At 36.0% G+C, this 15,028-nt stretch overlaps 1 protein-coding gene across 1 annotated transcript; it reads left to right on the forward strand.

Annotated features, from left to right (window-relative positions):
• Positions 1-28: 28 nt before the first annotated feature.
• LOC147273577 (cysteine-rich receptor-like protein kinase 42) lies at positions 29-1,902 on the forward strand (the record flags this gene model as incomplete). The annotated part of the gene is given in 5 exon segments (XM_086228236.1): positions 29-145; positions 147-396; positions 509-743; positions 955-1,105; positions 1,210-1,902. Coding segments are annotated over 5 exon segments (1,152 nt in total), but the record flags the coding sequence as incomplete, so codon positions are not given.
• Positions 1,903-15,028: the final 13,126 nt, after the last annotated feature.

Below are 15,028 nucleotides of genomic sequence, written 5' to 3' on the forward strand. Positions count from 1 at the left end.
GATGTTTTAACTCATATCATTTTATTACATTGTTTATGCAGAGCGCAGCAATCTAGGCTTGGTTTCAACAATCATTAACAAGTATTCTAGCTTGAATTTCAAGTATGAAACACTTGAAAAGGCCACAGACTATTTCAACTCCTCAAGAAAAAATTGGGCAAGGGGGAGGTGGTTCTGTATTCAAGGGGACTCTTCCAAATGGAAAAACTGTAGCCGTTAAGAGATTATTCTACAATACCAGGCAATGGGTAGATGAGTTCTTCAATGAGGTGAATTTAATCAGCGGAATTCAGCACAAGCACCTTGTGAAGCTTTTGGGTTGTATCATCGAAGGCCCCGAGAGCCTGCTGGTTTATGAGTATCTGCCTAACAGAACCCTCGATCAGTTCCTTTTTGGTAATCACGTCTTCTCTTTACCTGTCGGAAAATGTGGTCCATCTAGCATTATTATTTACAAGGTTTACATCTTTCTCGAATTAAATGGTCCTTATCCTTATGCCCCATGCAGATAAGAACAAGGTTCAGATTCTGAACTGGCCGCAGCGGTTTAACATTATAGTTGGAACTGCTGAAGGGCTTGCATATCTTCATGAAAGCTCCAACATAAGAATAATCCACAGGGACATAAAAAGCAGCAATGTTCTTCTGGATGAGAACCTCAGTCCAAAGATTGCAGATTGTGGCCTTGCTCGATGTTTTGCTGCCGACAAGTCTCATCTTAGCACTGGTATTGCTGGAACACTGTAAGTTTTAGCACTGGATATGTTTATACTAATTCTCATCCATTGTATCCTTACTTGATTAGAGTTGGCAATTTCTGAAACATTTTTATTACTCTAATGAGTACAGACAACGTTGTTTCTCTTGCATTCACCCACCTTTGTATTCCTAGAAATCTTTTGATCCCATCTAACTATGTTGCAAATAATAAGCCATTATCATATGGTGGTGCAGAGGGTATATGGCTCCTGAGTATCTTGTTCAAGGGCAACTTACAGAGAAAGCAGACTTTTATAGCTTCGGAGTTCTCGTCCTTGAGATTGTGACTGGTAGGAGGAATAGAAACTTCAAACAGGAGTCAGACTCACGCTCACTTTTGCACCAAGTAAGTTTCCAGTTTGAACTCTGGACATGTATAGCAAGAACATTTTACAAAATGGGATGTAGAATTAGAAACAATATTGTTCTAAACTTTTATTTTGATCTCAGGTTTGGAAACTGTACAGATCAAATGAATTAGCTGAAGCAGTTGATCCTTGTTTGGGAGATGACTTTCCTGCAAAACAGGCATCAAATGTGCTTCAAATTGGACTTCTGTGCACACAGTCCTCAGTTGCTTTAAGACCATCCATGGCTCAAGTAATTGTAATGCTAACCAATAAAGATGGGGAAGTCGTACCAATTCCAAACCAACCTCCTTTTCTAAATGCCATGGCGCTAGAGCCAGCCAGCTGCAGCACAATTAGGTCCTACAGCGCAAACAGCTTCGCATCAAATGCTTTAACTGAAGCATCGACCTACACGTCCACAGAGTCCTCTACCACGCCTCTTAGTTCAGATGGAGATCATCATGGGCCATCAAGAAATCAAAACTTTTTGCACAACTAAATTTCAAGTCGATCAAAATCCCAATGCATGTTACTCAAAGATGATACAGCAATTTGTTCAGCTGATATATTCTGAATCTGAAGCATGGACGTGACCAATACACCAACCATCAGTGAGCTTGTGACTGCTAACTTTAACTATGCAGTTCGCATGCCATGATGCATTAGTTAAGCTGTGGATTTTGTATTTATTTCTAAATATAATATATATATTTTTTATATTGTATTTCGTATGGATAATTGAGAATTACATGTAGATATTTCGAATTTCGAATTTCTCATATGGATTGGTTTGTTCATTGTTTGAAGGTGAACCACCAAAAACAGAACAACCAAAAAAAAATCAACCAACAATTCAATAAACAATCATCAACTCAATGAAACATTTATCTCCAAAGATTCTCTTATTCCTCTTTATCAAAAAACCCAAAAGATCTCTCCATATCTTTTTGTTCTGTGTGTTGAGAAACTGAGTCAAATAATTACAGATTCTGTGAATAGAGGGCATTGGAGACCTGTTAAGGTAGGAAGAGCTGGGCCATCTATCTCCCATCTTTTCTTTGCAGATGATATAATTCTCTTTTTGGAAGCTACCTTGAACCAAGCTACAATTGTTGGGAGCTGTTTGGATCTTTTTTGCTCTAGTTCTAGTCAGCAAATCAGTTATGAGAAATCTAAGATTTTCTGCTCCCCTAATACCCCTATTGGCTTGGCTAATGCCATTAGCGCTCATTGTGGCAGTTCTTTAACTAAGGACCTTGGTAAATATCTTGGGGTGACTGTGATCCATTCCAGAATCACTAAAGTACATATAAAGAAATTGTGGAGAAGGTTCAGTCCAGACTGGCAGCTTGGAAAACTGGCACTCTTTCTCTTGCTGGGAGAACAACCCTCATTCAGTTGGTTTCCTCCGCTATTCCAATCTATGCTATGCAAACTACTAAACTTCCGGTGACTGTTTGCAATAGAATAGATAGATTAAATAAGAGTTTTCTCTAGGGATCTACTGAGGCTAAACATAAAGTTCATTTGGTTAATTGGGGTCAAGCTTGCTTGCCCAAGATTAAAGGAGGGTTGGGCCTTGAGAGAATGAAAGTGATGAATCAAGCCTTACTTGATAAGGCTGGGTGGAGAATTTTGCAAAATGATGATGGGCTCTGGGCTAAAGTTTTTACAAGTAAATATCTAAAAGGTAGCAATTTGACTGTGCTTGATGAATGCAAACCTTCTGACTCTTCCTCTACCTGGAGAGGCATTCTTGCTGGTATTCCTGTTCTTAAACGAGGGTTGGTTTGCAGGATTGGGAATGGTCTGACTACTCAATTCTGGCAAAGATTAATAGAACTTGAATTGACAAGGATATTACCTAAAACCAAAACATGATCGAGAAGGAGCAGGCAGATCTGACAAGCCCCTGAGTGTATATGAATCCATGGTTGAACTTGTTTCCTGCAAAAATGAGGGAAGCAAAAAAATATGATGAAAATATGATCCACAAAATCGGTTGCATTTATCACTCTTAATATCTATTTGTATATAAAATGATTAGAAAAAACAAGAAGCATGGTAGATTATTGATAAATCGTCAATGCTTGCATACCAAACCCAATGAAATTTCATGCTACAATAATTCGCAAGTAGATAAAAGTCAAGAACCAAATGTTGCTTAATAGAATCAATAAAATCCAAATGTCTGCCCAAAGAATCTAAACGATATCTCTCTTCTACGATCCAACTCCCTCTCTTGCTTCATTAACCAAATCAGAGTCTCAAATTTGCATTTAAGAAAAGGAGAAAGTGAGAAGTTGCTAAGCTTTTAGTGAGAGAGGATTACAAGAAGTTTCTAGTAAGATCATACAGCCAGCATAAGTTCCACAACTAAATCAAAAAATCAAGCAGCACATAAACAGGTTAAATCTCTTCATATTCCTCTTCCAATATTTGGAATCGAAGTGAAATTCCACTAATAGAATTAGCTCTGAAAGTCTGAAACCACGAATTTCTCCATAGAATTTTCAAAATATAACAAGTATATAAGTACTATTTCAAATAATTAAGTTCTTAGTTTGGTCGAGTTTGAGATATATATTTAAAATTCATGAAATCTGCAAATTTGCGATCCAAAGTAAACACCGACTCAGAATTGAAACCAGCATGAGTTCAACATCTAAGACAAGTGCGTGCGTGTGTGTGTGTGTGTGCGCGAGCTCAATTTCTCAAATGCAGCCATTAAAATTGAAATATCACTGAAATCCTGACCTTATTCCTGGATTGCAGAAAAACGATCAGACGAATCTAATTGCGAGCTTGCGTGCGTGAATAGAGAAAGAAATCCATATATTACAGAGAAGGACTTTGGTGGAGAGGGAGGAGAAGCTTGAGCTCTTGCGATACAGAGGCTTGCAATTTGCAGGCGAAGGAAAACGATGACTGAAATGAAAAGAAATTTCAGAGTCATTTATAAATTATAGTCCGCGCTGGCCCTTTTGGCGGGAGAACAGGGCCCGGACGGAACGCACTGGATGCGATGCGTGAGCCTTTCGCGATGGGGAGTAAGAACCCACCGAGGTCAAGATTTTGTTTTTCTTTTTATTTTGGGATTTTTTCTTTCTTTATTTATTTATGTTGTTAAAGTTTTGGACAGGAAATTGAATTTGATCTGGTACCTTCTAGTAATTGGTGAGTTTAAATGTTAATTTTATATTCTCATTGTCAGATATAATTTTATTTTATAATCCCAATGCATAATATAATTTTATTTTATAATCTCAAATGGAACTATATTGTATGATCTCACATTTTCAATGCATAATATAACTTTATTTTATATTCTCAATACATGATTTATATATTTCCAATACATGGTGTGTATTGAAATTACAAACTTCTAATATGTGACTTTTCATGAGAAATTAGTCTTACTACGTATGATACTAAGATGGATACTATGATGTGGTAGCACCGTCTCACTTAAATTTTTTTGTAAATGTCTTTCCCATATAAAATAACAAAATCTTAATTTTGGACCTTTTGAGAGGAGCTAAATACTCTCAACCCATGAAAGAAAATTCAAACTTTTTTAGTGAGGATATTAAATAGATGAGGTTTGCACTTTTATCTTGTTTGTAAAGTCTAACTTGGGTACTTGACACTTTAAACTAATTAAGTATAACAAATCACAAACCAATGACTTTTTGATACCTAAAACTTTCATAATTTTGATTAAATATCACAAAATTTTCATGCAACTTCTAAAATTATTAAAGTACTAATTAAATATTACACTATTTTTATAGATTTCTTAAAAATTTATATTGAATCAACTAGTTGTTAGTCTAATGATAATTCTCTTCCCAATATTGAGAGAGATCTTAAATTCATATCCCCTCATCAATAAAATAAAATAAAATCAACCTTAAATTCAACAAAACTTTAAATCTTTCAAATTTCACAAAATTTTATATTCCAAAATTCCATGCGCCCCCTTGGTCACATTTCACAAGTTTACTACTAAGCAAAATTACATAAAAATGGCAAATCATTTTACAGAATAAACAAAAAAAAAAAAATGGGCCATGGCCATAGCACATGATAGTCATGTGAAGTAGCACATCATCACCTGGGCAACACCAACACGACCCTGGTCTTGCCACTATGGTGATGAGTCCATGACTCGTGGTCAATGGTCAATGTTCATCAAATGGTCATGGTTATGATATGATAAAAAATAAATAAATAAATTACACGTAGTTACCTTCCGTTTGTACCTTAAAGTTTTAAGTTTGTATATTTGTGTAACATACATCTTCATACTCACATCTGGAGTGGTTAAGATAATGTCTACTTCCTGTATATTCCTGGTGTTGTAAGATTCATTATCTCTGGTAAGTTCCAAACAAATTATCCTCAATGACCCAAACTTCTGGTTCCAAACACGAAGCTTCTCCTGGACTAAGGCCTTTGACGGGGCTATATAGATCTTCATGCCACATGGAAAGAAGGTATATATAAGAAATAATTAATTTCTGCAGAGTGAGACTATAAATAAACTTCTAGCCTAATATAGTGCACCATGTGCAACAAAGCAAGAGACATGGATCGTCTTATAAAAAAAGAGGTCATTTGATTAAATTATCCAAACTTTTAACATTATTTAAAGGAAAAAAAAAAGATAAATAATAATTTTTATTAAGTTTTTGTAATTTATATTTAGGTTAATTACAATTATATACCTCAACTATACATCACTTATCCACTTGGTACCTCCGGTTCAAAAACTTTCATTCGGGTACCTCAACTTTAATATTTCATCAACTAAGTACCTCTGTTAATCTGATCGTTAACTGCTGAGTTGGCGCTAACAAGGCATACGTGGACCCCACCACCAAATGTTGACTTGTCTTTTAGAAATAGCCACATGTACAAAAATTAATCAAAAAAACCATTAAAATTATATTAAATAGACAAAAAAAAAAAAAAGACAAAAAAAAAACCAGCCCCCTCCCTCCCTCCCTCCCCCCTTCCTCCCCTTCCCATCTCCGCCACTCCCCCCAACCCACCCCACCCCACCCCACCCAGCCATTTTCCCTCCCCCCAGCACCCGGCCACCAAACCGCCGGCGACCCACCTCCCTCCCCTCGCTCCGACCCACCCCTCCCACCCATCGTTCCGACCCGCCCTCTCCCTCCCTCCGCCCGCTCCAACCTGTCCCCTCCCTCCCTCCCACCACGCATACACAGATGATAACCACAAAAAATGTATAAAAACTACAAAAACCCAATTCCCTCATTTTCTCTCATCCCGCTCAGTCTTTCTCAAATATGAACCCACCATCGTTGCCATCGATGGAAAACGAAGAAGCAGCTCTCTCATCAAACCTCAACCAAGCACAACTAGATCCCCCTAAGCCTTTTCCCTCATTTCAAATTTCCACTCAGAGACTCACAGACAATCCCCGACGGCCCCACGCCTAAAGAAGTAGAGAATGAACCTCACACTCACAGAATCCTAACATTGCTCTCTGCACAGCTTCACCACTGAGACTCAAAAACCGACCGAAAGCCCCTAACAATGCAAGACCTCTTCGGCATGGTCCACGAGTCCTTGGTGTTTCCACTGAGTTATGATTTGATTTTTTGACAAAGTAAAGCAGCAGTTGTTTGAGATGAGAGTTTGGGATAAAGCAGCAGTTGTTTGGGATTTGATTTTTGGATTATGATTGACGATTTTGGTTTGTTTTTGTTGGTTTTTGTTTTGAATTCGATTAATTGCTTACTGGGTTTTGGTTGTTGGAGCTGGAGAGCGGGAGGTGAGAGAGAGACGAGAGAAATAAGGTTGAGGAGGGGGTGGGTTGGGGATGGGGGCTGGGTGCGGGGTGCGGGGTGGACGGGGTGGTGGTGGGGAAGGAAGCCGAGCTCGCGGAGCAGTTAGCCGTCATCGTCGAGGTAGGAAACTGAGCTCGCGAAGCAACTGGAGTGAGAGGGAAAAAGAGTGACAAAGAGAAAGAGATAGAGTGAGAGATAGAGAGATGCGGCCGGGAGAAGGTTGCCGAGGCGAGGGAGGGGGTTGCTAGGCAGTGGCCGGAGAGGGGGAATGAGGTAGGTGGGTTGGGTCAGCGATGCAACAGAGGGGGAAGGATGAGAGTTTCTGTTTGCCTTTTTTTTTTTCAAAATTCAATAATTTTTTTTCTATTTTATATCATTTTTATTGATTTTTTTAATTATTTTTTGTCCATGTGGCTTTTTTTTAAAGACAAGTCAACGTTTAGTAATGGGTCTGCGTGTGCCACGTCAGCGCCACGTAGGCATTTAACGGTCTTCATAACGGTCAAAGTAACGAAGGTACTAAGTTGACAAGATATTAAAGTTGAAGTACCCGAATGAAAGTTTTTGAACCTGAGGTATCAAGTGGATAAATGATGTATAGTTGAAGTATATATATGTAATTAACCCTTTATATTTTGTTACAATCATTTCTTAAATTAAAATTTTATCCAAATTTAGACGATAAAATCTTTATTTTTATCAACGTGGCAGTGTAATTATACAAAGAATCAAAATTTAAATTATAACGACTTTATTAAAAAAAATTAAAACAACTTGGATAATATTCAACCAATGAGCCAACTATAGTCTATAGGGACCAAAATGGTCATTTGTCAAACAAAAAAAGGTCATGCTTTTTAAGTTTTTTCATTGAATAAAAAAAAGAAATAACTTCTTTTTTTTTTTGGCAGGGAAGAAATAACTTATTTAATTACTTCTATTACAAGGCAGCCAAGGCCCAGGACTAGCATTTAATGGTTGGTATTTTTTTTGACAAAAGCCAAGACTGGAAATTATTTGTCAGTACTCACCCATCCACTCCCATATTCTTTGCACCAAAGCTATCATGCTCGGGTAGCAGGTCTTGCAGCTTTTGGGTATTGAACCAAGTTCACACCCTCTGCATTTCTCCAGAGTCCTGACCATTACCATCAGCGTCACCATCACCATCGGATATTGCCTCTCAATCACATCCCTCCACTTCAAACCCTCTCCTCTTAATCCTTATTTCCTTGGTTTAGTTGCCTTTCTTCGCTTTCCCATGTTAATGTATATTTGACTGATAGTTATCAATAAATGGCCAACTTCTCAAGTTTCTTTAAAGAAGTGGTGGTGCACTATCTCTATAGTCTTTATGGAGGCCTTAAGATGAAGCAAATTTAAAATATTGTATTTTGTCTTCACACTAGGGACAACATGTCTTCATGAATAATAGAGTAGTTTCACAAAGAAATGGGCTGAATTTTTTCATGTCTGAAGAGGACAATATTATGGTGATAAATCACAAAAAAACAAGGAGCCGAAGATCGAACAATATGATCTAACCCACAAAAAAAAAAGATGAAAAAGATAAACAATATGAAAATTAAGTAAAAATAGTTTTTAAAAAAGACAATAAAACGAATTTTTCATATTTTGTTATAGGGTTAAATACATTTTTTGTCCACGAACTTTGGGCGGTTTCTCAATTTGATCCACCAATTTTAAAACGTTATAAAAATAACCTCGAATTATCCAATTTGTGTTAATTCAGGATCTTTCATCCAAATATCTAACGGAGGCTGACGTGGCCGTTAAACGCTGACGTGGCGCACTGAATGTGCGCCACGTGTCACCTCTTTTATTTTATTTTCAGATTTTTTCTATTTTTCTATTTTTATAAACTTTAAAAATTAATTAAAAATAGCTCCGGATTCATAAAAACACACGGAAAATTCCTACAACCTCGTCTTGACTAGTACTAATTTATTATGGAGCCAAATTACCAATTTGCCCTCTGATAGTTTCCAGAAAATTTGGGAAGTCTAAATTTATTTCTAAAAAATTAAAATACTCTAGACTATTTGGAAATTCATAGAATAATCTCCCGAGCTCCAAAAAATACAAGGTTTGCACCGTTGGTCTTCTAAAAACTAACACTACCTTTCTTGTGAACACTTGCTACCCAAAAGACCTCTCGGTCTTAGAGGAAAATAAATTTTCTTTATAAAATAAATTTGGACTTCCCAAATTTTATGGAAACTCTCAAAGGAAAAATTGGTAATTTAGCTCTATAATAAATTAGTACTAGTTAAGACGAGGTTGTAGGAATTTTTCGTTTATTTTTATGAGTCCGGAACTATTTTTAATTAATTTTTAAAGTTTATAAAAATAGGAAAAGAGAAAAAATCCAAAAATAAAATAAAAGAGGTGACACGTGGCGCACATTCAGTATGCCACGTCAGCGTTTAACGGCCACGTCAGCTTCCATTAGATTTTTGGACGGAAGATCCTGGATTGACACAAATTGGATAATTCGAGGTTATTTTTGTCACGTTTTAAAATTGGTGAACCAAATTGAGAAACCACTCTAAGTTCGTGGATCAAAAATGTATTTAACCCTTTGTTAGGGTATAATACAAAAGAAGGAATTTTTTTTTTTCAAAAGTATATACGTACGTGTATTTACTAATTTAGCTAGCAAGGTATATATACTAATACGGCTACCCAATCATTGAAAGTCTGAAACCAATTAAAAGGAATTGTAGAACCATAAAGACATCATTATTAATTGGTGATTCGATGTGGTCCACTACCATGCAATATCGCATGGAATTCCTTTATTCCTTGACCATTATATGGCAATATATATCACTCACATTTACGTCCATGCATGTGTCATAAATGGACCTTTCATTCCAGAATAAAATGTGTCTCACTATCCCTTCTTTGTACCAAAAAAAAAGTGTCTCACTATTGGGCACAACAATAGCGTAACTAGTGCACACTGCACAGTTCCTCTATTGCCTACGCAATTTTACGTTACTACCCTTGCTTTTTGGGTCTCACTCACAGCTCATAGGTGATAGCTTTGGGATCCAGCCTCCATACACCCACTGAAATAGCAGACGCTCAGACGTATTAAAATAAGACAAAAACGGACGGAGAACCCGTACGGTCTGATGACCTGCCTGCAATAATTAAACAAACAAATTCAAAATATATATGAGCCAATCCGATATTGGCCTACTTTGTTTTTAAAAGTCCGTTTGTGTATTTCGTGTTAATTAATTTGATTGATCTTGTTGACGGTTTGTATTAGGGCTGGGTTGGTTTGACCAAAAAATTGAGATTGTATCCAAAATGGTTTGAACTGATGTTGAGAATAACCATATCGAAAATAAATCGTACTGAGATATCGATTTGCCAACTGAATCGGTATGTTTGGTTTCAGTTTTGATTCTCAGATCTTAAAATTGCCGGTTTACCAAACTGAAACGAATATATATAACATTTAATTTAAATATTATATTTTTATACATTTCTATAATACATTTAAATACATTTCTATAATTTATATAAAAAATATATAAATTTATAAACCTTAAACCCTTTCTATACCCTAAACCCTATAATTAATAATTTATATGTTTTTTAATTTATATAATACATTAATATATAAAAACTAATTAAAAATACCCTAAACCCTAATATTATATCATATCCTAAACAATTTATGCCATATAACTATAAACTAAATTCTAAACCCTATATTATATTCCTATATCTCATATCCTAAACCCTAAACTCTATTATGTATTTTAAAAATTTTAAATCTCATACCTTATAAGGCTTATATTCTATACCGATATACCATATACCCTAAGACTATAATTGATAATAATTCAATAATTCATAGTTGGTATATAACTAATAATTATAGTCTATAGAAATGTTTAGTGTGGTATAATATGATATAGTTTATAACTAATAACTATAGACTATAGTCTATAAAAATGTTTAGTCTATAACTAATAACTATAGTCTATAGAAATGTTTTACATAAATTATAGATATGTATAGAAATGTATGGTATAAATTAGGGTTTAGGGTATGGTATAATATTATTATTAGGGTTTAGGGTATTTTTAATTAGTTTTTATATAGAAATGTATTATATAAATTATATAGAAATGTATTATATAAATGTATTAAAAGTAAAAACTCCAAACTCCAAACTCCAAACCCCAAACCCCAAACCAAACCCCAAAATACCCTAATGTCTAAATTAAATTAATAAAATGAAACAGGACTTAAACAAAACAACCCTAATTTTTTTTGAAGAATATAAAATATAATGATTAAAAATTTATGACCTATTTATTATTATTTTTTTAAAATATGTAGCATTCTTTGATTGGTTGTTTTCATTCTTACCATACACCCTACCCTATGGTATCTCATTTCCCACAAATCACCACCCTACCCTACACAGTAAGCCTTTTCGCTCTTTCTTTATATTTTCTTGTTTACACGTTATAATATTACTATTTCTTATATATTAATTATTAAGTGATGAAAAAAATACACATATTTAGAATCGTGTATAAAGGTAAAAGTCTACTGGCATTAATTGTTCTTTGTAGTCATACACTCATACAATCTCGTTTGGTTTCTTCGCTTAACAAAAAAATTTGAATCAAACTCTCATTTCCTATTTGTGCGCCTCCACAGTCCACACCATTTCTCATCTCTCTCTCTGTGTGAAGCCATCATCTTTAAGCTCAACCATCATCGCCGAGCTCCGCATCACGGCCAGCTTCGATTTCTGGAAAAGAACTTGCAAGGATCAGCTGCTGCCTCAAGTGCTCCTATTCTCCCTCTGTCTGCTGCGATCTCTCTCTCCTCCTTCTGTCTGATGTGATATATATATATATATATCTCTCTCTCTCTCTCTCTCTCTCTCTCTCTCTCTCTCTCCTCCCTCTCTCTCTCTCCTCCCTCTCTTTGTGATTTTTCTTTCTCTGTTTTCGGTCAGAGCCTATTCCGAGCATAGCCGACCGAGAATGCCGGTCCAACCGAGTGCTGGTTTACTGACATTCTGGTACCGGTCTCGATAACCAAAGTGGCCAACCGAGGGGGGTCCGGTCTATACACAGTTTGGGGCTCTCGGTTCGGTAACCGTACCGAACCCATACTATGTATTATTGAATTAATTCCAAAAATTAATAGTCTATTTGTTTTTTGACAAGAGGATATATTACAAAAATATGATGAGAAATTTTGGGACTGGGGAGAGGGCACCCACAAGCTTAGTTGATGAACCGCAGTAGATTACCACAATGCCTATGTTTAATTCTTAGTTGACGAAAAATATTTTGGGCGTCATGAATTGGAGGATGTCTCGAAAAAGCATCCTCATGAGACATTCTCTTGTGATTGTGCCACTCTATGACTTGATTGACTACAATTAGACCTGGCAAAAACACACACGACCCGTTAACACGACACAACACGACACGCAAATTTACGGGTTCTGGTTCGAGGTTATCGGGCCGGGTTGATATCAGTGTCACCCGTTAGTGACCCGTTAAGATAACGGGTCGTGTCGGGTGAAACCGCGGGTCACCCATTTCACCCGTTAAGATTAGGGCATTTTAGTAATTCTCTTTAAAAAACTAACCCTATCTCTTTAACTCTCACTCTCAGTCTCTCACATCCGCCTCCTCTCATTTTCAAAGCTCTCTCATCCGCCTCCTCTCTCGACTCTCGGTCTCTCCTCCTAGACTCCCAGTTTCGATCTCATTGGGCTCTCTCCCAATCTCGATCGTACTCTCTCCTCGTCCCGATCACACTCTTTCCCAGTCCCGATCACTCTCACTCTCGATTTTCAGTAGATCTCCATCGTCGGTGACGTGGACAGAGCTCCTTGAAGTGCAGACGAGATCGGCTGTGGAGAAAGGATAGGCACATGGGGGTAAGGAGTGGTTGATGAGCCACGTGAGAAAGAAGGTGGTGGCTACCAAGAGGAGGGCTCTGATCTGGTGTGTTCGGGTGCATAGTGGCTGGTTGTTGTGCTGCGCACTGAATGGTCGGGCTTTGTTGTTTATGCTTCCCATTTGGGACTGTTTGTTTGAGGACTGAGAAAAAAAGGAGTTGCAGAAGCAAGAAGCAAGCCTAAACAAGAATAAGATTTTTCAAGGTAAAATTCCTTTTTGATTTCCTCTGTTAATTATGTGAAATGATTCTTTCAAAATTTGATTTTTGCGCTGCTCTTTGCTTCATTTACAAAGGCTGGAAACAAGGTTCAGTTAGGGTTTTAATAGGGGCTTTGATTTTAGGGTTTCGAATACTAGAATTTGGGGAAAATGGTGTTTGATTTTGTAGTTTTATTTGGATGCCAGTGGTGCTTGATATGCTTCTTTGTGTTTGATTTGCTTCTATGTTTGCTTATTGTTTGATTTGCTTATCTGTTTGCTTATTGTTTGATTTGCTTATCTGTTTGCTTATTGTTTGATTTGCTTATTTGTTTGTTTATTGTTTGATTTGCTTCTTTGTGTTGTGAACTTGTGATTGAATGTATGTAATATGGGTCATATATAGTCGATTGGGGTTCTGTTTGGGTTCTTTGATTTCACAGGCTTGTTTGGGTCCCTTGAGGCTGCTTTCACAGGCTTGTTTGGATCTCTAGCATCAAAGGTGAGACTGATCAAGAATCTGTTGGAGAGCATGCTGTTTACTACTGTCCACCTACTAGTTGTTAGGTTAGATGTCAAAATGGTTATTTGATTTTAATGATATTGAGTTGTTTTAGTAGAAACTCATGAAGTTAGTGGCAAATTTATTTATGTATTTTTTTTAATGCAAATTTAGTGTACGAGTTATCAAGTCAGTTGTCCCCAAAATTGATCTTGATAACTCTATCAAGAAAAAGGCTGATAACTAATCTATCTTTGTGTTGTTTCAGGGATAATCAAAGAAGTACTTGGTGTGGCTGCATTGTGCTCTGTTTATCAGTTTATGGCTGCAATGTTCTATATTAATGGTGTTCTGTAAAATAGCTGCAATATGTATTGAATTAATGAATTTTGGGCTATAATTTATTTTGGATTTTACAATTGCATTTTGGGTTGTAATTTATTTTGGAAATTCTGTAATTTTGGGCTATACAGTCTGTAATTTCTGGAGTATTGGAATGGAAGATTTATTAATTAGAATTTTAATAGCTAAAAAAAATTCGAATTTTGTTTAAAAAATAATAGTTTAATTTTTAAACGGGTGAAACGGGTCGTGTCGTGTTCACCCGTTTATATGCGGATCGTGTTCGTATTGGGGTTTTAGTAACCCATATCTTAATGGGTCGTGTCGTGTTGACCCGTTAAGCTTAACGGGTCGTGTCGGGTTTGACCCGAACCCGCAAAACACGACCCGTTTGCCAGGTCTAACTACAATGTGGTGTGATGTCAATATGTGATGCATGCAAAAAAAATTCCAATGTAATAATAAAGACATGATATTTGATAGATGGGCTAGCAACTTCTAAAACTTTAGAAAATATATATTGTAGAATTGAGAACATAGAGTAAATAACAACCTACTTCCAAGAAGTTGGAGTTAAAATTGACACTATTTTTGTTCATCATAATAACGTAACTTAGAAATCTCTAGCTAACTTTCTTTTCTTTGGATGATATATATATATATATATATATATACATACATTTAAAAACAAAAGAAAAAACTTACAACCCACAAAGAAAACCCACAAAAATCAGATCTAAATTTTAAATATGTTCACGACAGCTGACCCCGATCCCAATGTAACATTAATTTTAGAGCATGCATATATTAATTCAACTTCAAGAAACACGCTTTTAATTGTGTTGGAGCTAAAATCCTTAATAAGAATTAGAATTAATTATTATTGTGTTATGCATCCTATTTAATCTCTAGTGCACCAATCATGTCATTTTTACATGTAAACATTAACAATATCATAAATATGCTTAATTTTGTCAATTATGATTTTTTTTTATCCCTATCAATTAAGAATATAAGAGTTGAGTTAGGAGAAATTGGTCATTAAAAACTGTCTTAGAAGTGTCTAATTAATACATC

The sequence above is a fragment of the Dryas octopetala genome, chromosome 9 (genome assembly GCF_963921425.1).
Source record: "Dryas octopetala chromosome 9, drDryOcto1.1, whole genome shotgun sequence".
NCBI lineage: Eukaryota > Viridiplantae > Streptophyta > Magnoliopsida > Rosales > Rosaceae > Dryas > Dryas octopetala.